This window comes from Cricetulus griseus, chromosome 2 (assembly GCF_003668045.3).
Source record: "Cricetulus griseus strain 17A/GY chromosome 2, alternate assembly CriGri-PICRH-1.0, whole genome shotgun sequence".
In the NCBI taxonomy this organism is placed as follows: domain Eukaryota; kingdom Metazoa; phylum Chordata; class Mammalia; order Rodentia; family Cricetidae; genus Cricetulus; species Cricetulus griseus.
In genome coordinates, this window is record NC_048595.1 from 178,555,941 (window position 1) to 178,583,081 (window position 27,141).

A 27,141-nucleotide genomic window follows, 5' to 3' on the forward strand; every position below is an offset into this window, starting at 1 on the left:
GTGCGCTTCTCGGGTTTAGGACCCACCCATTTCCGGGATTCTTGGCTGCTGCGACCCTTCGCCATTCACTCTGACCTAGTCCAAGTGCAGACAGGCTCAGTGCTCTTTGCATCTTCCAGAAAGTAAGGCTGCTGCTTGGTTTTCTCACATCGGCCCCTTCCTACTCCACCTTCCAGCCAATATTCCCTCCCAACCGGAAAGCAGAGTTCCAGCAGCACGTTCTTCTTACGGCCTTGCCTCGGACCCCAAGAAACATCCACATCATCTCTTTTGAAACTTCTTAGTTAAGATCCACGCATTGACTTCACCATTCATTTCTAAGTTTGCAGAGTTAGCGATAGGTTTATGTGCTGGGAACATTCAGTATCGATAGTTGAAGACAGGCGATCGGTGAACCAGGTTGGCAAGGGTCTTTTGTATTCTTCCGTGTGTACACCAAGGCTTAGCTGTGTAAAGTGACAAAATGCGCCCCAGAGCATTTTGACAGGCCCATGTTGCCTGCCACCATGTGTTTGTACAAGTGTATTAAGTGTCTAACATTAGAGCCCCTAATGGGAGCAGAAAGGGAACTGATCTGTTAACATTGGGAATGGAAGTAGAGGAAATGGAAAACACACACTGCCTCAATTCTCACGAAACTTCAAAGGCAGATACTATCATTTCTGTCTTAGCAGAAAGCCTAGGTTTTGGGAAGCACAGCGATATGCTTCCCACTTTCTCTTGTGTTTGACTCCAGATCTTGTACACATTACTCCAATATGAAATGCCTTCAGCATGTTTTCCAAGATAGTAATAACTTTATATAGTGCTTTTCAGATATATAGTATTTATATTATCTCATAAATTACATCACGTCAATAGTTTAAGTCTAAAATTATTAAATTCTATTTACTCTTTTTTTTAAAGACAGGGAGGGATTTTATCCAGAGCAGATACGATGCTTAGTGAGCTACCTGAGCTAGAGTGCTCAAGGGCCCTGTACTCTTCTTGTTTGGCAGGCACTAGATTAGTTTCATAATTGGGTTTTTGTTATTAGGAGAAAATATATTATAATCCAAATTATATGTAGTTGTTTTTACATGTTAAAGAATTCTTTGGCCTCATGGATTATCATTTAGCTTTTAGTGAGTTTGAATCCCCTTTCCTAAACTACTCCCATAGAGTTCCATAGCCTAATGATGCAGACAGGCCACAGATTTGAGCCGACCCCATTTGAAACCTTTTTAAATTTTTTTTAGAAGATTGGTTTTGAACAAGTCAGTGAACAATTACCTGGCCCTTGGATGTGCCAGGTATTGAATAGGAAGTCAGGGATAGGCACATGTTTTCCCCTCTTGGGGCTCAGAGTCTAGGTCCAGGGCCAGTGTTTTTCAAGTGTGGTTCTGGATCACCTACAGAGGAATTGCTGGAGGGATTTAAGATGGGAAATCTAGGTTTATTTAGGATGATTATTATGTAGACTCAAATGAGAATTTCTAGGTGGAGCCCAGGAATTTAACTTTACAGCAGGTTCCCAGGTGAATCCTGTAGTTACTACAGTTGAGAAGAACTGGATTTTTGATATATATATATATATATATATATATTTTTGCTGTTGTTGGGCTTGGCACTGGGCAGAGAGCCTTCTCTCTGCTGCCCTCTGATCACATTGCCCAAGAGAGTATCTGGCAATATGAGGTCATTGTGCTGTGCAATAGGGAAAATCTCCCATGGCAGAGAATCAAAACACCTTATAAATTATTGGTAGGCCCCCCTTGAGCCTCCAAGGGGTCTGGATCCTGTTCCTGTTAATTCCATGTAGCTACAGCTCCGGATTCTGAAAATTGAATTTTTCAGAGATCTGTGTTCCAATGACAACACTAGCATCTGCCTCAGGTTACCACTAACCTTGTTTTTAATTACATAGCTGACATGTGAATACATTTTGGGATACTTCTGGGAACCCATTTGGTAAGCCAGAAAGTATGAGTTAACATTCTGTGGAGAGATTAACGTAGGTGAGAGCCTATGAATACATTCCCTCCTCTGCCTTTCAGAATTCTTTGTGTCCCTTAAAGGGTTCCATAAGGATCAGGTTCTCTTTTCATACAATGGTGACCAGCTTGGTAATGTGTCCTTGTATTACCATTTCACTCTTCCCTAAGGCCACTGGGATCACTGTGTTGGATTTTAGTGTTGGATTCACTGCCAGCTTTGCTTTATAGGGTGAACATGGGCTAGCACAGGGCCCCAGAATTAGAACTGCCAGATGAAAGGCTAACCACATTTAAAAGATTCTGACAATGTGTTGTGAAAAGCCAGCTCAATTTGCATTCTCACCCAGAGTAAGACATTCACTTCCCTATTATTTTGCCAACATAAAACAGCTCATGTAGGTCAATGGTTTTGGCACTTTTTAGCTATGCACTTCTGAAAAAAAAATTAACTTATAACTCCCAAGTGTTGTTTGAAAACACATAGATTGGGAAGAATACTACCAGTTTTGGTGGGAAAAAACGTTCCCATGAGTGTAAAAGCATTTTGTAAACTGTGAAGTGCTCAGCACATAAAAGAGAGGTTCCCAAACCCCAAGTATGAAAATCCTATTATGCTTTCCTCTCAGAACAAATTCACAACAGAAAGAACTTGGAGTTAGTCTTTGGCCCAGTGAGCACCCAAGCAACTTCTGAGACCCCAGGAATTGTGCCAACCACGCACGGCTGGCCATCTGCCAAGGCTGCTTTTCCCCCACTTTGGGTTTCCTACTTGAACACTGCACTAATCACAGGCTTCCTGCTTAGAGCCTGCAGTTTCATCAAAACATCACAAGTACACAGAAAGGAAAGAAAAAAGTCACGTCTCAACAGCTCTCCATTCCTGACCCTCCTGGGAGCCCCTCCCAGGAAATGTGGTGCTGCTGCCTGAATGTTGTTTCCCAAATGTAAACATGGCAAAGGGCTATAGGCTGCTGCCCTCCTAGCAAACCATCTCCATAGCCAGAGCTGTGAATGTGCTCTAAGACCTTATGTTCCTCACATGCTTGCCCTCCGATTGTAAAAGATTCTTTACTAGCACCTACCTGCCTTAGCCAAAAAACCTGGGTGCTTTCTTGACAGCTCCTTTTTTGATTTTACCTTCTGAATAGTTCTAACTTGTGACCTTTGTTCTCTCAGTGACCACCTTAATTCAGAGTTGGATTGCTTTCCTCCTGGGCTCACTGCTTGTTAGTTTCAGGGTATTTTCCTCTATGAAAACTTGCCAAACATTAAAATAGAGTAATTGACCACACTTTTCCCTTTTCCTACAACTGTGACCATTTAGAACAACTTTCATATGGAATTGCCTTTTTTTTAAAAAAAACAAAACAAAACAAAACAAAAACATCTTCTTTCTAAAGCATGGGCTCTGTGGAGGCCTGAAAAGGGCTTGATCCAGAGTAGGTATTCAGTAAATTGTATTTGATGACTTTGGCATTTGAACATACTACATACACATGCTACTAAATCTGCTAACGCTGTCTGACAGGTATGTATACACAAAACCCCACAAGATAGAGTTAACCCAGTTTTGTTTTCTCAATGTTCTGTTTTCCATGGCTGCTTCCACTTGATGGGCTGAGTTACCATTGCAGTTGCTTGGCCGAGTCCAGCTCTGGATGAAGGCAAGGTCTGAAGTGGGTGGATGCAAGAGCGGCGAAGGAGAAATGAGACATGGAACACTTCTTAGCTTTGTTTTACTTGAGATGGACAGAGAGGAAGTACATCTCAATGTGGCTTGACCTACTCTGACAACCTGCATCTCTCACAGGCTTTATTTATACACAAAATCATTTCCTCAGAGACTTTAATCATTGATTACAAAGTCTTTTCATGGTACATACTTTTTCTAAAGTCTTTCTTGATTACATAAGCATTTCAAAGTAAAAGAAACAAAATGAGCAAACAGCAAATTTCATGAGAACTAAAATCTAACATGATTAAAATCAATTCTTTTAACGCAATATCTTTTTTCCTTAAAATTGGTGTCATAAAGCCTTGTGGTTATAGAAATACTAGACAGATTTCTCTATTAAGTTTGACTAAGTTAATAGATCAGAAGTTATTTCATACTACCTGTGAAAGACCCGCTCGAAATGCCCCTGAGCCCCCTGCCCCGAAGCTGCCGGGGCCTCCCAAGCCTTCACCCCGGCAGGGCTCGCGCCCCCAGCCCGCCCCGCCTGGCACCGCGCCTCGGGGCTGGGGCCGAGCAACGAGCACCAGATGGGCAGGCCCGAGAACGAGCACCAGGTAGGCTGGGGCCGAGCAACGAGCACCAGGTGGGCCGGCACGAGGGCGAGCACCAGGTGGGCCGGCACGAGAACGAACACCAAGTGAGCCGGCCTGGAGCCCGGCCCCTGAGCCCCGCCCGATGAGAAACACTCCGTCCCAAGGTCTCCGCCCCCAAGGTCAGCCATCTGGATGCGGAGGGAGGGGGAATTGAGTCTGTTGTACCAGACACCAGACCTTGAGAATATGCTGATCTGGAATGGCTCTGTGTCTTATTTGAACCATCCAATGGAAATGATTCTGTATTTCGCCTCATTTGAAAGACTCTATGTTTCACCTCATTTGAATAACTCTGTACTTTGCCTCATTTGAATAACCCTGTATAGCGCCTCATATACATTGACCAATGGGAATAGCTCTGTACAATGCCTCATTAGAATTATCCAATAGAATCCCTGCTCCTAGCTTGCGCCTTTTTCCCTATATAAGGACCCCTTTCCCTTGGCTCGAGGCGCTTAGCCACACAAAGGCTAAGTCGCCCCGGGTACCCGTGTCTCCAATAAAGCCTCTTGTTTTTTACATCCAGTTCGTGGCCTCGCTGATTCCTGGGTGTGTGGGTCTCCCTCTACGAAAGTGCCTCTTCGGGGTCTTTCACCTGTTATACCAAGATTCTCCTATATTATTCTATTAATCTACCATAATAAATATTTGATCTTTCTGCGGAAATCTAATTCCTCAGTCCTTTGATTAAATTCTTTCTTTTGTATCTGATATAAGATCACCATCCTTTCCCTTGACTCTGAAGTACCGAGCTCTTCTCTTTATTCCTCCCACAATCCTAGAAGTCCTGCTCTGACAAGTGTGCTCAGGAAGCCAGGCAGTTCCCTTAGCCAGAATGTTTTTCTTTGTGTCTCTGTCATAAACTCTTGTTTCAATATGATCTCTATCATTATTACAATCCTGCAAAGAGTAAAAGAACATCAAAGATTCCTAAAATTCCTTACTTTGCCTTCAGGAGGGTATCAAGGCTTGTCATTAATTTTATAATCAAAATCTTTTCCTTGTCCATGCTAGTTTTGTGTTTCTGAGGCAGAACATGAAAACCTAATTAATGGTTCAGTTATAGTTTGTCAGTTTCTTTAATGGTTTATCCCAGATGCTATGTCTCAGGCTTACTAATAGAAGTTCTGTAGAAGACTCAATTTCTCACATAGCTTATTTTCCCAGGGAATCATCATAGGTTTTATTCTTACTAACAACAGCCTTCATAAGAATTATTACATTATCCCAGTTCTAGTCTTCAGTGAGGGGCACTTAACAGTAAGGAACTCAAACATTAAACATGTCAAAGACATAGGCAAGAGTTGTGCAGCAGATTCCACCCAGGGCAGTGAAGGATCAGTTCAAGCCATCTAAGCACTGTGAGGTTTGCCAAGCAGCACCTTCAAGATGCTTGGCATTGCCAGCATCCCTGAGTCTAGGTGGCAACTAGCACAAATCCTTGTCAACAGTGAAACACAGGCCCAGGCAAAGAAGCAGGGGGAGAAACAGACCTTGAAGACACCGGGCTTGATGTTTGAGGTCCTACAAGGCTAGCTTCAGTGGTATTTTCAGGCTTCACAGACCAAGTCAGTTGTTGCATTGTCTCTGAAGTTGGAGTTGGGAGATGCTCACTCTAGTCTTCTGGTACAGTAGAATGGATGTGGTTAAGAATCAACATGAAATACCAAAACTCTATTTCACATCCCTGTATTTTTCAGATAAGAAAAAAAAAAAGACTCAGAGAAAAGAACATTTCCTTAGGTTTGTTTTTGAGAGAGTCTTTCCTTGTAATCTGGGCTGGCCACAAATTTACAATCTTTTTGTCTCTGGAGTGCTGATATTAGATTTGTGTGGCATACCTGCTTCTCATAGATTTTTTGTTAAAGCTTCTGATTTCTAATCCTATAAACACAACCCCCAGGCTCATAGCAGTTACCTAATCGATGTCTGCACCAGAGTGAAAACCTTGTTTCTCTTTTAACACTTAGAAAGAAAAACAAGCCAATGCAAGAAAAAGCCTGTGATAGCAGAGAGCCTGTTCATTTTGCCATGGAAATTTGTCAGGTGACCTCATTCCCACTCTGAGCACATGAGTTTCACATTTCTAGAGTGATCCCAGGTTGTCCTCAACAGTTTCTCAAGCACACCTCCAGCCTCACCAAGTGTTTTCCCTTCATTCCCTTCCTCCTTTCTAGACTTAACATGAACCTAGTACCAATTCTGTGGCACCTTGGAGAATGCTTCCACTGTTTCTGTCAAGGTAGCAGGGATGTGAACTCAGTAGAGCATACACAGTATGACCTCAGACTAACCATGGTAGTTGCCATCTCATAGCTACTTACATTTAGGGTTAAGATCCTGGCTTCTCAAATGATGTATCTCAGATGATATCCCATGTACACACATTCTCTGTTCTGTTTAACCTGTGATTTCACACTGACTCTGGCCCAGCAAAAAGTAATTTCATTTTTAAGCTTTTTTTTGATGTTTTTGGTAAAAGGCAGTGGAATAAATAGAAGGAAGGAAGGAACCTTAAAATTTTACATGGAGTGACAAGCTAGGCCTTCTGAAAAGGTTAGATTTGAGCAAAGATGGAAGAAAAAAGTTGAAACAACAGGGAAAGGGTATTCTAGGCATAGGCTGATCCAAATCTCAGAGGTTTAAACGGGCAATAGCAAAGAGGTAAGAGAACTATTAAAGGGTAAATGGGAGAAAGCCCCTGGGAGTGAGGCACCAGAAGTAATGAGGGCAGCTTTTGTGGGATCTTGAAAAGCATTTAAGATACTGGATTTTGCTCTATGGGACATGGAGGCCATTGCATGTATCTTCATTTGCTTTCTCTTGCTTTGGTAAACACCATGACCAAAAGAAACTTGGGTTAGGAAAGGGTTGATTTGACTTATGGGTCACAGTTCATCATCAGAGGAAGCCAAGACAGGAACTCAAGCAGGGCAGGAACCTGGAGGCAGGTACTGAAAGAGAGACCATGGCGTAGTGCTTGCTCTCCATGGCTAGCTCAGACTGCTCTCTTAAATAAGTCAGGACCACCTTTCCAGTGAGGCACCATTCACAGTGTGCTAGATCCTCCCACATCCATTGTCAATCAAGAAAATGCCCTACAGGCTTGCCTACAGGCCAGTGTGATGGAGGATTTTCTCAATGGAGGCTCCTTTTTCATGATGACTCTACTTTGTGTCAAGTTGACAAAAAAACTTACTAGGACAGTGTGTTTTCAAAAGGAGCAGCGATGATCTACATTTTATAAGTGTCACTCTATATGTGAAGCTTTTAGGATGAAGACACAGAAAAGGAGAGAAGCAGAGATTAGCTAAGAGATTGCTGCAGTGACCTAGGGAAGATGTGACAGTGCCAGGGATGGTGGTCCTGGCATATTTTGAAAGTTGAGCCTGTGGGGTTTCTTTATGCAATACGCATGTCACATGAAGGGTGTAGCATGGAAATATGCAGGGAAGCTCTGGTTAGGCCAGGGGATGATTTGTTTAGTGCCTTGACTGAACTCACTCACTGGGAGTTTATTTCCTCAGAAACCACTGTTAATACTGCCAGAGGTCCAGATAAAAAGTGCAGGAGAGGACGAGAATTTTTAATGTGTAAGAGAACGGGTTGAAACTGACTTGTTCAGCCTCAGGTTTACTTTGTTCCAACTCACAAAGCGTGATGGTTACCAGACAGGAAAGCATATTTCACAAGAGGCCCCGGGAAAGAGCCAGTCATTTGTTAAACACATTAATCAGATCTCCAGAGCTCCAATTTGGGCCGAGAATTTGCTGCTGCTGTGTCAGGACCCAGTCCATTTGTAATGGTGCCAAAGGCCCTTCCAAATAAGCTTTTCTCTTTGCTAGTGAGCAGGATGAGTTCAGGGAAGTACACTGGAAAGAACAGAGCACACTGTCAGGGCTACCAGGGTGCTCCAGGTTCCTCATTTGCTGGCAGAGAAGGAGTTCAGAGGGAGGAAGTTCTTTGTCTGAAGTTAGACTCATTCCCAGCTTACTTCTTGGATGCTATGTTCACTTCTTTGGTTACTTCGATGATTGGCATTTCTCACAAGTCTTTATTACTATCTGTTCATTTTGTTGTCCCTTACTGTTCATTTCTAGAAAGTTCTTTTGGACTTTGAACCATGTTGTCTTGAAAGGAAAAGTATCACCTCAGGACCCCCAAGACCAAGTTCTCAGCACCAAGGAGATTTATTTGCCCTGTAGGGGCAGAGGGCAGGGAATAAGAGACAAAGACAGGAGATAGAGGACAAGGGAGAAGGAAAGAGAAACAAAGGAAAGGGGGCAGGGATATTTGTTCTGGAGGGCAGTTTATAAAGGTACAAGGGGAAACTCATGGTAGGATGAGGTGTTTAATTGTAATTGGGCATGTTAATTAGGTGAGCCAAAGGGATTTTTTTTTTCAATCAAAAGGGGACTTTTGATTTCTGGACTTCAATAATTAGATAGCTGGACCTTGGTAGTCAGCTTCAGAAGGAGGAAGTGGCCAAATAAGGGAATAGGCCTTGGTGGCTACTTTAGGAATGTAATCTAATTTTTTTTTTTTTTTTGCAAGGTAGAAGGGATGGGAGAGAAGGGTAAGGCCTGGACAGCCACTCACCATGCTCAGGCTGGTCAGAGTCCCTTCATGGTCTGAGGAACTTTGTGCCCTCACAGGGAAGTTCAGCCTGATGTTTGGTTACTACTGAGCAGTCTGTGAAACCAGTCTCCAGATTTTGGCTGGTGGTCAATGTTGGGTAGTACTCATAGCCTGATAACCAGAAGCATATGACAGAAGTGATAAAATGACACTTCCAACAGTGATTATGAAAATGTTAATTTGCAAGAAATTGGATGGACTTAGAATGTTTAATACTAAGTGAGACCACATGTTTTCTCTCATGTGTAGCATCTAGCCAGTAATATATGTATAGGTGTAAATAAATGTATATGGGGTATAGTATAAGATGAGCAAACATGAAGATAACAAAAATAGCTAAATATAGGGGGTGAGAATTGACTTCAGTAATGAACATGAATTATGAAATAGGATGCAACTGTTTTTATAGTTCTAGCTCACAGATTTTTTTTATTTTTGATGATGGGTAAATGCATAAAATGTATTTGATGGTGAAAAATAAAATCTAATGTGAAGTTCTACAGCTTCTTTTCCAAAAGGCTACTCTAACTATATATATGTTCACGGAGTTCTATAGTTTTTGGATCAGGTTAATTTTTGTGTGAGTTTTTGTTTTTAAATAGTAAAGTTTGAAATAAAAAATTAAAGTTACTTTTATGGCCTCTGTCTGTAATCCTAGTATTTGTGAGGCTGAGGCAGGAGAATTGTCTTGAGTTTCAGACCAGCTTGGTTTATAGATGATAAAACAAAAAAAACAACCCAAAAGAACAAAACAACTCCCCCATCCCCAAGCTGGATCTTATGAGTAGCCAGCTTTATGATGAGGCCTGTTGTGGAAAGAAGCTGATGTCTTTGGCTGGTAGCTAGCAAGTAAGCTAAAAACGGAGTCTCCAGCTCTACTCTAGTATTGAGTTAATCCAAATGGGCCTGTCAGTCACCTGGTCAGGGAAATGCCCCATTGGGGAAGATGTCTATTCTAGAGACTTGAGAAACAGCAAAAAGCCTACCTGAAATGTATGTGGGCACAATGGTTCTATCTGACCGCCTGGGTGATGCCAGCTGGACCCACCCAGGCAAGAACTTCCTTTAGGATATTTTATGACCCTCTTGTAGCAAACATAACACCTTTCCTCCCACAACTGGTGAAGCTCACTTCTGTCACCCTGTCTATTTCACCTTGTTCCCCTACTTTTCCCACTGTCTTTTCTTTGCCTTCTCTCCTCCTCAACTATTGTCTCTCAGGCCAGAGTTCCTGTGATGTCCATTGAAAGAATTCAGACAAGACATACAAAGCATGGTGCGGAAGATAGGTCATGTTTATTATAGAGTGAAGTAAAACTCTTCCAGGATGAGAGTGGCCAATGGCCAAAGGGGCCATTGTATGTAGGGTATGCTCTCAAGTTGTAAGAGTGTACATTGGCCAGAGGGCTCATTGTGCCCTCATACATTTTAGGTAGGCTTTTTGCTGTTTCTCAAGTCTCTACACCAGACAGCTTCCCCAATGGGGCATTTCCCTGTCCAGGTCATTACAGACCTGTTTGGATTAACTTTTAAGAAAAGGATAATGTGTATCTTCATTCTTTACCAGAAAGTCTCCCTGTAAATAGAGATCTTAGAATGTTTTGGGCAGTTCAGAATGATACATCTCTATCTAGGGCCTCAAATACAACTCAGATCTCATTCTTTTTGGCTAGCACTTAGGGTCTTGTAGTTTCAGTTTCTGGTTTTACAAGCTGCTGATTCTGAAGGTGGGTGTTGGTCCCTCCTTAGGCCTCTATCATCTGACTAATTACCTAACCAGAGTTTTTTTTTTTTGTGTGTGTGTGTGTGTCTGTCTGTCTGTCTGTCTGTCTGTCTGTGAATATAAAGGAACAGCATGGCACTCCATGGCTAGTAAAGGTGTGGTGCTTTGTGAAGCTGGAGACCTGAAGTTGTGGGAGAAGACTCAGTTGTAGAGCCAGCATTACCATCAGGAACCTCTGGGGATGCTGGGGAGGCTGAGGGTAGAATGAAAACCCCTCAGCTCATGCCTGAGCTCTCTATGTGCTGAACCTGACAGAAGGCAGACATCAAGGAGACATATGATCTGAAGTAGAATATGAGACAAGAGTCTAGAGACCAGAGTTAGGGGAGTCGAGGGTGTGCCAGGAGAGAGTGTTCCTGGAAGAGGGAGCTGATTTCAGTCTGTAGCCTAGGTCCACAGAGACACTCTGGGAAACAATATGACATGCTTCTCAGAAGTTATTCTGCCAATTATAATTGGTATGGAGCTGGCAATATTTATACCCCTGAAGACTTGGAGAGAGTGTTAATTACTGGGTACTTTGACTGACAGACTGCTTTTCTTTGGCTCTGGAGAAACACACAGATACAAAGGTGCTGACAGCTGGAAATTTGTGAGGCCCTGAAAGGTGACACCAGAAGGGGGGCACTTACAGGGGGCACTGAAAGGGGACACTGGTAGTCTTCTCTGGGGCCTAGTGGTGTAGTAAACACAGAAGTACTTCCATCTTCAAATCAAGAAGGATACAACTTAGGTTCATATTTAGGGAAACAAGTGAAAATGACAACTGTAATTTAACATTAGATAGGTTTCACAATGATTGTTCTCTTCATTCTCTTGGTGACACTCCTCTGCCTTCTCTCATAGCCAGGATTTGAACTGTTGAATCTGCATTGTATTTTTTGCTGCACATTCTGATTGTGTTTTTCTGCTGTGCGTTAGCCAGGCAGGAAGGAGCTCATTTCATAGAGCAAAAAGCAGACAAGGAAAGAGGAATACTGGCTCAGGAGCCAGTTGGGCACAGGACACTTAAGACCAGCTCTAAGAGCCAGGCCTCTAATCCCAACTACTTGGAGGGTAAAACAGGAAGTCTCCAAGTTTGAGAGCTGCCTGAATAGCTCAGTAAGGACCTATCTTAAAATAAAAATGTCAAAAGAGGGGCTGTAGCTCAGTGGAAGAGTGCTTTGGGTTCAACTCCCATTACTGCAAACCAACCAATCAGCAAACAAGTGCTGTCCTTTTAGGATGGGTGATCCTGGGCAAGTTAAAATTTATTTTATTATATTTTGTTCAGTCTCTCAATTGGTAGGATTATAGGTGTGAGCCACCATGTCCTGCTAAGAAGTGTCCTTCATGCCAGGAATGGTGACACAGGTATGTAATCCCAACAGAGGCAGGTGGATTCTATGAATTCAAGGCCAGCCTGGTCTATGTTCCAGGACAGGCAGAGCTACATAGTCATAGTGAGATCATAACTCTAAAGTATCTTTAAAAGAAAAGAATATTTTATGAAGGCAGCAGTGGTGGTACATACCTTTAATCCCAGCACTTTAGAGGCAGAGGCAGGTAGATCTCTGTGACTTTGGGGTCAGCCTGATATATAGTGAGTTCCAGGACAGCCAGAGCTATACAGTGAAACCCTGTCTCAAACAAATAAACAACCCCCCCAAACAAACAACAACAACAAAAAACCCACCACTACCACCAGTGAAAAAAAACCACAAAAAACCCTCCCAAACAAACCATATATATGATGAAAAAATAAATAGAAGTACTTTTATTTTGGTGTCGCAGTTTTCTTGAAAACAATGTGCCTGTAAAAGTCTCTCTGCTCTCCTAGCTCTACAACTGTGTAATTGAACACTTTGAAGTTAAGTAATGAAAGTGTATTCAAATAATTACACTGAGACCATGTGATCATCTCTCTACTTCTAACCTAGAAGATGGAATCTTCCCATTTCCTTTTCAGCATCTTGTTCCCTTTCAAATTCATTTTGACCTCTCTTCCGGCCTAATTGTTCATTGGATGGAGTATTTTAGCCACAATAAAAAGTTTTAGTTAAAGTAAAAATTTCTGCATGCAGTTTTCAGGCAAGCATTATCTTTTGAGAGTTGGTAAGTCTGTGTTGTTTTTTTGTAGAAGAGGACATTTTCCCTAAGAGTCTGTGGAGCAAAGGAAGTCCAGGATGGAATGGGAAGGGAGGAGACTTTTGTGAGTTCTAAAGCCTGCTATTTGATTCTGTTGGAATAATGATGTTGGAAGAAGCTGTTAAAGGGCCTGCAAGGGGGAAGCTGATGTCTGAACCAGGATGGAACCGTCAGTCAGTGGGTGTGCTTTGAATGAGAATATCCCCCATGGGCTCAGGTGTTTGAATGCTTGGTCCCCCATTGGTGGCACTGATTGTGTAGGCTTATGAATTATGTCCATGCTGGAGGAAGTATGTCATTGGGGAGGGCTTTGAGAGTTGGAAGACTCGCCAGTTCTAGTTTGGGCTCTCTGATTCTAGTTGTCTCTTTCTGCTCAGAACATACCACACAGGGTTGCTTAGAGTTCAAAAGCTGACATGACTCCTACCCCCATCTTTAGACCCAGAATCCCATTTTCTTGTGATGCTATCAATTCTGTCTCGTTTCTTCTTGTTGTAGAGGCACTTTGTGTTCTAGACATACCATCACCTAGTTAAGGTTTTCTTCAGACGGGTAGATAGCAGAGACATGGAGTGTTTTCGTTAACTTTGTGTTAATTTTGCTAGACCACAGTACTCAGTGTATTTGGTTAAACATGTCTTGATATTGTTGTGAAAGCTATTTCAGAGATGAGATTAAGATTTAAATAGGTTTTAAGTAATCTATATTATCCTTCTAAATCTGGCTATGCCTCAGCCAATCAGCTTCTGGCCTTAAGGAAAAAGGACCAGGGGATTCTGCCAACAGATTGCCTTTGGATTCTAACATAACATGAGCTCCTTTTGTGTTTCTAGTCTACTTGGCCTATCCTGCCAGCCTCCACATTCATGGGAGCCAGTTCAATTCCTTAAAATTAATCCCCCACTCCTTTCCTCTCTCTTTCTCCCTTCCTAAACACACACCTATCTAACGGATTACTTGAAGAACTCTGATTTAATATAATAGATTTTTAAGTATCTAACTTCCCCTTAGACACAAAGTCAAAGTTAGAAAGAAAAGTCTTAGGTGATGTTTCAAAAGAAAATGTAATTAGTTATGTGAGAATGTGTTTGAAAAAGGGTCTCTATAGAATTTTCTATGAAGCCGGGCTGGCCTTCAACTTGCAATCAATCCTCCTGCCTTAGCTTCACTAGTGCTGAGATGACAGGTGTGCATCACTGCACCTGGATAAAAAGAGATTTTTGGATTAGAATTTTAATTTTCCTTTAGTTTTGGACAAGCAGGGTTTCAATTTAGTGAAAATTTAGGAAGAGATGAATTGTACATAGTATACAGATCTACTTCAGGGCTGTTAATCATATATATATAATATACATATATATAATATACATATATATATATATATTACCCATAAGTAATATTTTCTAGTCACACACTCTTTAACCTTTATGGTTTTTTTGATCCTCTTTTGTTCTATTACAACCCCCTGAGAGAGGCATTAACTTTCACATTTTGCAGAAGAAAAAGCTGAGGCTCACAGACATCAAGTATATGTCCATGGCATCAAAGTAAATGCAGATGAAGCATTCAAAATCACTTTTCAAAAATTCTGAAATACACCCTTGTTTTGCTTTTACTTAGAGATTTTTGACCTTTGTGAAGAATGGCCTGCGTTCAAAGCCATAATCTTTGGTTATTTTTGGTACCTGGGAGAAACCATCTGTATCTTTACTGGAAAGAACAGACAAAAATCCATTTATACTGCACTCAACTGTCTACAAGTTAGCAGCTAACTTTATGGGGTTGTAAATTGTCTGACTCTTAATTGATAGTTAATGCTAAATCAAGCAAAAGCTGTTTCCCTAGAGTCAGATGGTCTTTATGCCATGCTTTAGTATGACTAGATGGGACAGCTGGCGATCCTCTGGTTTATTTCTGAATGTTTTTTCTTATCGGTACACTTCTATAGTGACAGACTTCAAAAGTTGTTTGTGAGCCAGGCCTGGTAGTGCATACTGGTAATCCCAGCACTTGGGAGGCAGTGGTAGGAGTATCAAGAGTTCAAGGTCTCATAAGATCCTGTCTCATATCTTTAAAAATATGCTCACAGAGGGCCAGTGTGATGGCTCAGGAGGGAAAGTCACCTGCTGTCAAGTCTGAAAACTAAAGTTCAATCCCTAGGACCCACAGACTGAGAAGGAGAGAACTGATTCCTGAAAGTTGTCCTCTGACTTAGTTTTATGCCTTTGCATGCTTGCTCCTATACACAAACCACATGCACACAGAATCAATTTTTAAAACACAATAAAATTGAACCGTACAATAGAAGTGATGAACCCCTTTCCATTATTTTCCAGGTTAAATGGCCAAACTCAGAACGGAATAAAAGAGGCAAGAGGTATAAGAAAGCCTGCTGGGCACCAGCCTCTCTCTTTACTTCCTGGCTGTGGATGCAATGTGACTAGTTGCCTGCGACCCTGCTGCCACAGCTGGAGCTGCTCTTCATGCTATGCTTCTCTACAGGGCTGGATGATGCCTTCAAGCACTGAGCCCAAAGGAGCCTTAGATTGTCAGGTATCTGGTCACAGAAACAAGAAAAGTAACCAAATCATAAGTATTCACTTCTGCTTTTTTTTTTTTTTTTTGGAAAAACTGATAATGCCATATTACTTTTATATGAATCAGAGTTAATATAGATTTAAAGAGAGGGACTAATAGGATGAAAGAGGGCTGAGGGAAAGAATGAAGTATGTCCAAGAGTCACCTAGCTATATTAATTTTTCAAATGTTTAGTAGATTGGCCTGTGAAGTCATCTGGTCCTGGGCTTTAAAAAATGTATTTATTTTATGTTTATGTTTGTTTGAGTGTGTGCACATGGGTGCATGTATTTGCACCAAGTGCGATTAGGAGTCTGGGGAAGTTAGGAGAGGGATCTCCTGGAAATAGGGTTATGGGTGGTTGTGGGCCACCGGGGTCCTTGCAAAAATAGTAGGTGCTCTTAACCACCATGATGGCTATTCTTGCTTATCAGCTTGACTGTGTCTGGGATTAGATAAAACCCAAGAGGCTGGGTACACCTGTGAGGGATTTTTCTTTTCTTTTTTTTGGGGGGGGTGGATTTTTCTTGATTGAATTATTTGGAGTGGGAAGACCCACCCTAAATTTGGATCTTTTGAGGTGAAATGATCCACCTTAAATCTGGGCCTTATCTTCTAGTAACAGTCTGTATATAAAGGACATGGGAGAAGGAGGTACTTGCTTTTTGCCTGCTTGCCCTCACTCTTGATGGCAAATTCATTCCATTCCTGTCATTAAGGCACAATTCTTTGGGATTCTGGAGTATATCGAAGACCAGCTGAGACATTCAGCCTCACAGACTGAAGAGCTATTGCTGGTAGACAGCCCTTGTTGAAGTAGCTGGACCACAGCATGCCGCTGCCATATATAATATTTAATATTATTCATATATATTGCACACACACACACACATTCATTCTGTCAGTTCTGTTCTTCTAGAGAACCCAGGTTCTAGGATTTTTATGGAGGGTAATTTTTGTTTTAAATTATTAATCTAGTCTCTTTATTTGGGGTTTATTCAGATTTTTTTTGTTTGCTCTTTAGTCAGTGTCTTAGTAACTGTTTTATTGCTGTAAAGAGACACCATGACCACGTCAACTCTTTATAATAAAGCATGCAATTGGGACTGGTTTACAGTTTCAGAGGTTTAGTTCATTATTAGCATGGAGGGGAGCATGGCACCCTCCAGGCAGACACGGTGCTGGAGAAGCAGCTGAGAGTCCTACATCCAGATCTTCAGGCAACTGGAGGAGAGAGAGCCACTGGGCCTATCTTGGGCTTTTGAAACCTCAAAGCCCACCCTCAGTGACACATTTCCTCCAACAAGGTCACACCTGCTAATCTTTCTCATTTATTTGAATGCTTAGTCATTCAAATAAATGAGCCTATTGGGGGTAGGCATTCTTGTTCAAACCACCAAAGTTGGCTTTGGTAATTACTGTTTTTTTTCTAGGAATTTGTCCATTTATCTAAATTAGAAGAAAAGAGTCACAATAGTGTCTCCTGTGATTTTTTTTCATTTTTAAACGGTCTGTAATATGGTTCCATCTTCCATTTCTAACTTCGGTTTCATAAGTATGTTTAGCAATGCGAGTCTTTCTTGTTCGATGCCAGTAAAGGGTAGTTGATTTTGTTGTAAAGAAATGTCTTTCTAGGCATTTGTGATAGTGCAGAAGCTAACTTGCTGTCTAAGCATGTGTGAAGTTCTGTGTTCAGTCCCTAGCACTGCATGTAAGAAATGTGTCTAGGTGACTGGAGAGATCGCTCTGTGGTTAAGAGTGCTTGTTGCTCTCACCGATGACCTGGGATTCGGGTACCAGCATGTAGATGGTGGTTCACAAATGCAGGTAACTTCAGTTCCCTGGAATCTGACATTCTCTTCTGACCTCTGGGGGTCCCAGGCAAAACATACATACATATAGGCAAAACACCCATACACATAAAAATAAAATAAATGAACTATTTTTTCCCCTTAGGAACTGGGACTAAGTTTCAAAAAAAAAAGTTTTCCTTACTTTTCCAAAAGGGTACATAGGTGAACAGGTGAACACCAACAGTGGGGTTCTGCCGTATTTTTATTATAATACAAGGGGAGGGGGTTCTGGACCTCATGTGGAGTGGTTAGAGCTTGGCATCCATTCTTACACAATTGGCTGATTTAAAGGGATGTAGTTCATAAATGAGATGCAAATTTTAGCAGAAAGTGAAACTCCAACATATATTTGATTTTAAGAAGTGCTAACCCTGTAAGAATTTGGATTTCAGCTAAGTAGCTTCTTCAGAAAATTATTGAAAAAGGAGTTTTGTCTTATTTAACATTTTGATAGAAACATTTACAATTTTTCCATGTGTAAGCACAGGGTGGTGCTGCACCCCTGTACCACTACATGTGAAATTGCAAGTGCATGGCATGATGCCTGGCTTTTATTTCTGTCTCAGTGCATGTTCTGAAGATCGAACTCTCATGCACTCAGTCAGACCTGTACACCAACCACTGTGTCAGCTGAGGTATCTTCCCAGCCTTCGCTTTTTTATAGCTTTGTTTTCTGTTGCTGTTGTTGTCATTCTGTTCCTATCACTGCAATTTCTGTAGTTATCTAGTGACTATTTTTTCATCGTAATGCTTGATCATCATCATCATCTTCTTTTTTTTTTTAACCCCATCTTCTTATTATTGTTATTGCAGTGCTAGAGATTGAACCTAGGGCCTTATGCATGCCAGCAACTGCTCTACCAACTGAGCCCCATTTCCTGCCCTCAAAACCCTTCTTTGGTGTCTAGTCTAATATCAGGAAATCAAAGCCAAGAAACTGATCTCCATTAAGTCTTGTATTAAGTCTCTAAAAGTGAGTGGACTCCTCTTTTTTCTGGGTCCTCACCATTTGCCAGTACTGCAAATGAACTTTACAACGGTCTGTTAGTGCCAGTTAGAACCTGTATAAGTCTCAGAATAGACACTGCAGTTATTTCCCTGGAGGGTTTTGTAGCCTTGCTTCCGCACTAGAAGCACCATTATTCCTTAGGGATTAAGTGATAATCCCCAATGAAAGGACTTTTATTCAGATATAAAAGTCTGTGGAGGCTTTGAGTATAAAAGAAATTTGCCCACTATATCCTGATAAAGAGCGAACAGAATCCCTGAGTTTATTCAGACAGCAGTATATCCAGGGACTCTGTAAACACATTTACTTCTCAATTTGGAGGGCTCTTTTTAATAATAAGGTCATTAAAAATATCTAATTTCAGGTACCCCCCTCCAGTCTGCTTTGTGTGCCACTCTTCTAAACACAAAAGGAGGTGCCTTGCTGCCTCTGATGTGTTTGGAGCAAGGCTGAAGAGGCTGCCAAGAAGCTTCAGTTCAGCTTCTTGAAGATTTCAGTCCTGGCTACCTGTCTGTGGAAGGTTTGGCAGCACAAATTTCCCACCAAAGAAACTTTTGTGGGTTGGTTAGTTACTTACAAGTCAACTTCACACAAATCTAGGCATAGCTTGGAAGAAGGACTTTTAATTGAGAAAATGCCTCCACCAGATTGGTCTGTAGGCGTGTCTGTGGGGATATTGTCTTGGTTAATGATTGATGTGGGAGGGCCCAGCTTATTGTAGGAGGTGCCAGTCTTGGACAGGTGGTCTTAGGTTGTATAAGAAAGCAAACTGAGCAAGCCATCGAGAGAAACCCAGTAAAGAGCATTTCCTCCATGTCTTCTGCTTCAGTTTCTGCTTCCCGGTTCCTGCTCTGCTTGAGTCCCTGTCTTGACTTGCCCGAATGATGGATTGTGACTGGGGCATGGAAGCCAAATAAACCCTTTTCTTCCAAAGTTGCTTTTGGTGTTTACTATAGCAACAGAAAAGTAATGAAGAGACCAGTTGAGTCCCTATTTAGGGAAGACCTATTGAGAAGCCCTCTAGGTAACTTCTGGTGGCCAGAGTAATGAAGGAAAGAAAAAGGCATCTCAGAACTTCAGTGTCCTCTATTTCTTTGTAAGAAACAAAGACAGGAATGTTGTCATAGACAATTCAGTTTGTGGAACTCAATTGTTGACTCATACAATTCAATAATAGAAAGCACATCCCTAAAGATGATCACAGTAAATGGACCAAGAGTGCCATCTTCAACTTGTAGACACTGCCGGGCAGGATGAAAGCCCTATTTTCCCCAGGCATACTTCATAGACATCGATCAATTTATTTTTGTGGATTGTTACTTCAACCAAAAGTTTTCAAATGACTAATGTTACCTGTGACAAATTGTTGGATGTATTGAGGAAAGCCCAATAACTTTTTTTAAAGACTAATGTATGGAAAGAGAGATCAGTTATACAGAAGGGAAAATTTGGCAGAATCTGGAAATGCTGCTTTTTTGGAATCCTCTGCTAAAAAACCCAAAAAGGCAGCTGCTGGGAGTTAAAGGGAGGACTGACTATAGGGGCCCCAGTATTAGTGTGATACTTTTGTAAAGGGATGATAGTGAGTCTGAAAGGATGGATATCTAGCCCCATGGGGAAAGTCTTCATGCTCCGTGAGCTGAACCCAAGGACCCAAGGACCCAAGGACGTGGCACTAAATTCTACCTGGAGAGCAAACTGTGGTCACCATTGACAGTAACTGTACCTCTTTTCCCTTCTGCTAATCTGAGCGATGGCATTTGGGTCAGAGCTCCTTCCCTTTCAGGTTATGTCAATGTCCGACTCTGTCCAAATGAGTTTACTTGCATTTTCAATTTTTTTATATAAACAGTTTATTTACTCTAAACAGCAACACAGACAAAATGCCATATAAACACAAAGGAAAAGGTGCAGAATGGAGACGCTGGCCAACTTTGGATCTGAGGCTCATAAGCAACAACCCAGGTTTCTGAGGAGGATGAGGATGGGGAGAGAGGGACAATATGGATCTGTCATACAGCCAGCTGGAGGCCAGAGAACAGTGGGAAGCATGCCTGCATCCGAGCACGAAGAAACTAGCTCCTCGGTGCTTACCAAGTACAAAAGTTTATCATTTTACAGCAGTTGAAATACTGACATCAATATTAAAATAAAAGCAAGTTTTACATAATAATCAAAAATACAAAAGACTGAAGGAAGAGACCCTGTATGAAAAAGTGGGGCAATTCAGCGAATTGAGACTGTAAATGCAAGTGGCAGAAATGGAAAATGGCGCCCGCTCAACCCTCCCAGGCATCTAGTAACTGTACGCAGAGACTTAAGTCTGGAAAAGTTTGTAAACAAGTTCTTGCCAAGCCAATCCCTTCCTCGTCATAGAGCCATAGTGCCGCTGCTTATGAGGGCAAACTTCTTCACTCGTGCTCGAACCCTTTTCTCATATTCCACTCTGTTTTGGCAGTAAATTGTGTAGGCCTCTGTTTGAGCTGGGTCTTGAATATTTGGCTCATTTAGAAGTTCTTGTATTCCTAATAAGATCTGTTTGATAGTGATAGCTGGCCTCCAGTCCTTGTCTTCCTCCAGGATGGACAGGCACACTGTGCCAGAAGGATACACATTTGGGTGAAACAGTGGTGGCTCAAATTTACATTTTGGTGGTGAGGACAGATAGTCATCTTTGAAAAGCATCGGTAGTTTGAACAAGCCTCCTTCCCATGGAGTCCCCTTCTTTCCAGGGATAGCGCACTCCCAATTCATCAGGTTCATCATGCCATCGGGGTTCTTTGTTGGGACAGCCACAAAGCCAAAAGGGTGGTCCTTCCTCCAAGCTTTCCTTTCCTGGGCAAGTCGGCTGAGGGCAATCCCAGACATATTCAAAGTCCCTGGGCGACGGTGGCCCGGACCATCGCTGCGGTAGAGGTGGCGCTCCTTTGTCTCGGAACTTCCTCAAATTTGATTTCATTAAAAATTTAATTTTTATTTATTGTTATTCTCTCTCTCTCTGTCTCTGCCTGTCTCTCTCTGTCCCCGCCCCCCCGCCCTCCCCCTCCCCTGTTCCCTCCCAGCCCCCCCCTCTGTGTGTATGAGTCTTGGTGTACTTGTGACTTGACATTGTGCAGAGGTCAGAGGACAACTTTTGGGAGTGGATTCTGTCCTTCCACTGTGGAATCTTGTGACTGAACTTAGGTCATCAAGTTTGTGAAGCAAGACCTGCTAAGCCATTTCACCAACAGTTTTTTTTAATTTTAAAAGAATCATATTTTAAATTTGTCTATTTAATATTTTGATGAAGAATGTAATCAGTATAAATTTTCAGTGTCATTTGTTGTTTAAAATAAGGTGATGTCAAGATGATGACTATTTTATGCTACTGTTAACTAAGCTCCAATGTGTCAGTGTTTATTTCATTGTATAAATGTTTAGCTGTACAGGAAATAGCTAAAAATCTTAAAAATGTGTCTTTTCAGTTTGAATAATCATAGTGTAAATAATTAAAATGGATGAAAAGAACAGTGCCGTATGTACATGGAAAAGCATTCCAAAACAAATCCAGCAGTGTTCCAGAATAGATAGCTATCATTTGATTTCCCTCATTGGCTTACTAGGCTTATGTGATTTATTCTTGATTCATATGTAAGCAGTGTGCTTCTGTATTCATTTGCTTCTGACTAGAAGTGTCTTAGCAATCCTGATGTAGTCCTGTATTTTAGTTCATGGATGTCTGCTTTTGGCCATAATGCTGAAAACTTGACTCTTAAGTCTATTCCAGTGAAGAGTGCTTTAGTTTATAGTATTGATCTTTGGGATAGTAGGGAAAGAGATCGAAAGCCACCTGGTTCGACCAAACTAAAAGTTCCCTAGTTTATGTCTGGAGACAACCATGTTAAATAGAAGAGGATACCATTCTCTGTTGGGTTGTAGTATTTGACAGTGTTTCTTCAAGGACAAGAATATATTGCAAAATTGAGGACAATGGTAAATCTACTTCAAAGAGTAACATAGGGGGCCAGGATATGCTGCAGCTTTGTAAAAGAATACTTGCCTAGCATGTGTGAGGTCTTGGGTTCATTCAGTCTCTACATACACAAAAGGAACATAAGGGAGAGCAAATTTACTTCTTTAGTTGCATGGTTTGTACCATTTCATGTGATTAATACATAATACCATTCTGGTATTATTAAGCTAATAAAGGAATAGGTGTTATTCTTTTGTTTAAAAAGAATAGAAATGCTGAGACATGAGACATATTGACTATAAGTTTATTATAAGGCCCAGCAGAATGGGGAGACTAAGAAGAGGAACAGGGGTAAATGGCTGACCGCCATGGCTGGTCGCCATAGAGAGACAGAGTGAGAGCATAGGTGGGAGACAGAGTAGAGAGAAAGCAGAGACAAAGCAGAGTGGGGAAACAGAGAGTGTAAATGGACAGGGACTTGTCTTTTAAAGGGGTCCTCTGCACCTGTGTGCAGAGTTAGTTCCCATGGAACCTTGGGCTGACCAGGGTACTGCCTGTTCCACCAGGTAACAGGGGCAGGCCAGCATAATGCCTGAACCTTTCAATAGGGAATATATCAAACATACCTGATTAGTTCCAGCTTCTCTCCTGTTTGTGAGTTGTACATCTTATTGTAGAGACTAAAATACTAAGCACTTAGTTGTAGTTTTTTTTTTTTAAATTTTTACTCTTTTTGGCTCTTTGCTCTTGGGGGGGGGTCCAACACCCAGCTTCCAAATAAACACACACACACACACACACACACACACACACACACACACAGACTTATTCTTACTTATGAATGCCCCACCTTAGCTTGGCTTGTGTCTAGCCAGCCTTTCTTAACTTAAATTATCCCATTTACCTTTTGCATCTGGGCTTTTATCTTTCTCTATTTCTGTATTTCTTTCTTTGCTTCTAACTCTGAGGCTTTCTGTGTAGCTGGGTGGCTAGCCCTTGGAGTTCTCCTCTCCTCCTTTTCTCCCTCTTGAGCTTTCTCTTCCCAAGATGTCTCCTCCTATTTATTCTCTCTACCTTGCAGACACACCTATCCCTTTCCTGCCTAACTATTGGCCATTAAGTTCTTTATTAGACCAATCAGGTGTTTTTAGACAGGCAAAGTAACACAGCTTCACAGTTAAACAAATACAATGTAAAAGAATGCAACACATCTTTGCATCATTAAACAAATATTCCACAGCGTGAACAAATGTAATACATCTTAAAATAATATTCCAAAAAATAATATTCCACAACACCTAGTAATTTATTCATCCAGGAAGGAAGCCTCAAAGACAGCTGGCATATAAAAACACATTCACAATTACATCTTCCTAAATTCTGCAATTGATCTTGGACATTGAGAGTTTTTTATTTTTTTTTGTAGTATTTGGATAGAATCCTGGGCAACATGCATGATAGGCAAGTGTTCTACTGCTGAGCAACACCACTAGCCAGGAACTGATCTTGGGAAAGCAACATAAAATAGTTTTCAGAAGAGAACAGTCACCACCATGAGAAACATAGATGCCTGGAAACAAAGAATAGCTGCAGCTACAGTAACTATTAATAAGTTAATAAGTAACTATAATAATGACACCCTATTATTAGGTAAATGTAACTAAAGGGGTAATTATAGGAACTTCAATTATTTCTGCAATGAGGGGCCTGGGCTCCTGTTTTTTGTTTGTTTGTTTTAAATAACCAAAGGTATGACAAAGTTTGCAGAAAGACCACAAACTTACTCCTATTTGGTCAGATTACACAGAATTTGCCATATCTTGTTGATAACAAAGTGAACATCATAGGACTGCTTTCTCTTTCTTTATTCCTTTAATTTTTTAGATGTGATTTTTTTTTATTGTAAAACAATCTTTTCTAGTCCTTTAATTTTTTTATTCATTTGGGGGATAAGTTGCACTCTGTAGTCCAGACTGCCTGGAACTCAACACTAGCCCAGGCTGGCACCCAGCATGGCACTCCTCTTGCCTCAACCTCAACCTAGGATTACAGTGCATGTGCTACCATGCAAAGTTTTGTCATTTTAATACAGAGAAAAAATCCTACTTTTTTATTAATGTAGCAATTAACAATATAGCAATTGACAATAAAGAATTCACTTCCTTTAAAGAATTTATTTATTTATTTATTTATTTATTTATTTAATTTTGAGACAGAGTCTTTCTGTCAGAGTCCTTGCTGTCTGGGAACTCACTATGTAGACCAGGCTGGCCTTGAACTCACAAAAATCTTCCTCTGTTGGCATTAAAGGTGTGCACCACTAGGCCCAACAAAAAATCTTACAAAGCTAATTAGTAAAAATACTAACATATTTCTTTGTTTCATTCCAGTTTCCGAGTCTGCAGGGGGCTGTAAACCAACATGAGCAGAATCTTCTTTTTCTCAAGCTTCTACAACTCATTCATTCAGTTTTTGTCTTTTACTTATTGTTCACATTCTGGCAAATTGATGGTTTCATTGATAAATCAAACCATTCTCATCACATTTACAAATGTGGTATTCATGTTTCCATTCTTGGTTTGGTTCAATGATCTATATAAAGCACAAAACCAGTCTCTAGCTCCTGTGTCCTCACAGAGCTAACTCTGGGCAAGCAATGAGTATGAAATATGGAAGCATTTAGCTGGCCAGCAAATGTTAAAAGCAAGTGTAATAAAACTTCCTATGGTGACATGTTCCTTCTGCATTTTATGAGGTGGTAAATGGAACAGATACAATGAAAAAACTCAAAGATTTGTCAAGCATACAAAAACAGTATACAAAGGTGTGTGTGTGTGTATGTGTATGCGCTCGAATGTACTTTGCTTGTTGAACAATGTTTTTGCATTTTAGTTTCCGAAGAAATAAATGAGTGAGAAATAAATGATATCAGTTTGTGAAACCACGAAGACCATAAAACAAGATGACGTGACAATTAAGGATAGTATTCCATTGTGAAGACTGCATTTGACCTATTTCTTAGCAAGATACATGTAAAGAGTTTGTCTTCTTTATGCCTAGAATGTTGGGATATGAAGGATTTTTTTTTTTTTTTTTGAGACGGGGTTTCTTTGTATTGCTTTGGAGGTTGTCCTGGAACTTGCTCTGTAGACCAGGCTGGCCTTGAACCCAGATATCTGCCTGCCTCTGCCTCCTGAGTACTGGGATTAAAGGCATGCACCACCAATGCCCAGCTGAGATAATCAAGTTTTTTTTTTTTTTTTTTTTTTTTTTTTTTTTTTTTTTTTTGAGACAGGGTTTCTCTGTGGCTTTGGAGGCTGTCCTGGAACTAGCTCTTGTAGACCAGACTTGTCTCGAACTCACAGAGATCCGCCTGCCTCTGCCTCCCAAGTGCTGGGATTAAAGACGTGCACCACCACCGCCCGGCGATAATCAAGTTTTAAGTAAAGAAATTCATGAATGGAATCTATATTCATAATCGTATCGGACAGGATGGATGGGTGATTCTCATTTTACTACTTTACAAGTGAAAAAAGCAAGACATTTATGATCCTTTAGCTAATGAGTGACATACTCAGAAATTGAGTTTTCTCATTTCCAACCCCATGTACCTTGTTATCCCCATAATTGAATATTCATGTGTATATAAGGGAAAAGACAAAGTGTTATGTGGATATGGTTCAAATCCAGTCCAGCTAGGCAACAGACAATGCCATATGCTTCTGGCAGGGAATTCAAGACTTACTCTTTTTTGACCTCCTGTTTGGGTCTCAGAGCAGACAAACATTAAAGATCCTTATACCCTGCTAAATGGAAAAGACACCATCTGATTGCTGGCTTCAGCCCTCTCAAAGAGTGACGCTAACAGTCATGGCAGGACATGTTCAGTTACTAGTGGCCCTGAAGGGGCCTGAAGGGTCATCCCATCCTGTTCCATTCTGTACTATGATTCCCTTTAACACTTCGAATTGGATTGTACTCTTAGAATTTCCCTCTAGTTTCTTTCATGCTAATCCCCTTCATTCCCATGGCCCTGGCTCTAAAACTTCTGGTAATGACTTGTCATTTCTGCTGACCTCATCTCTGAGTGGGAGGAAACTCCCCCCCACCTCTGTGTGTGTGTGTGTGTGTGTGTGTGTGTGTGTGTGTGTGGTGGGGAGATAAAAGGCAAGGCTTACACCAGATCAAATGTCAGCCTGGGCAAGGCTTACACCAGATCAAATATCAGCCTGGGCAGGGCAGCATGGCTGCTATATGCATTAGAAAAAGGAAGAAACACAACTTTTCCAGGCACTGGTGGCCTCTGCTTACTCCATAAAAGTAAGATGGAAGGCAATGCTGTAGAATGTGTCTTTCATCCCAGGCAGAGGCAGTCAGATCTCTGCTAGTTGGTTCCAGGATAGCCAGTGTAGAGAGACCCTATCTCAAAAATAAATAAATAAATAAATAAATAAATAAATAAAAAAGATGAATGGAAGTCTCTCTTCATCACACGGATCACAGGATCATAGAATGGGACAGGAGACTGCAAAGTTGGCACTGTCCTCTGTGGAAAGTAGGTCACTAGCAAAGAGGGAACCGCAGCCTCTCAGATCTGAATTCTAATGGAGTGCAGATCACCTTGGACTTCCATGTTATCACAAAATAAACAATACACGGAGGTGTATTATGGCAGGCCACCAACTAGTTTCACACTGGTCCTTTTAAGTCTGTCTTCGTAAGAGGGTTAGTACTGCTATCCCACTTAACAGAACAGAGAGGCAAGCAAGGGATCTTACTTAAGATCTTACATGCAAGACTTGTAACGGCCTGAATCCAAACAGACTACTGTTGGGAAGGATCTCGGGGGGACATAATGTACGCTAGCCCCTCTGTTTAGCACACAGAGGGCAGAAGTC

At 41.3% G+C, this 27,141-nt stretch overlaps 2 protein-coding genes across 2 annotated transcripts in view; one reads left to right on the forward strand and one right to left on the reverse strand.

Moving 5' to 3' along the window:
• Positions 1 to 15,193: 15,193 nt before the first annotated feature.
• Smim3 (small integral membrane protein 3) overlaps positions 15,194 to 27,141 on the forward strand; it is a 43,176-nt gene continuing 31,228 nt past the window's right edge. Inside the window, exon 1 of the mRNA XM_027402842.2 lies at positions 15,194 to 15,405. The gene's annotated coding sequence lies outside the window, so the exon portion shown is untranslated. The remainder of the gene's footprint in view (positions 15,406 to 27,141) is intronic.
• LOC113834337 (SUMO-conjugating enzyme UBC9-B-like) lies at positions 20,647 to 21,203 on the reverse strand. Its single transcript, XM_035440134.1, has one exon. The coding sequence runs from the start codon at positions 21,157 to 21,159 to the stop codon at positions 20,662 to 20,664; it is 498 nt and encodes a 165-aa protein (XP_035296025.1). The 5' UTR covers positions 21,160 to 21,203; the 3' UTR covers positions 20,647 to 20,661.

Coding starts and splice junctions, on each gene's coding strand:
- LOC113834337 (XM_035440134.1), bottom strand. CDS start 21,159: ATGTCTGGGATTGCCCTCAGCCGACTTGCCCAGGAAAGGAAAGCTTGG.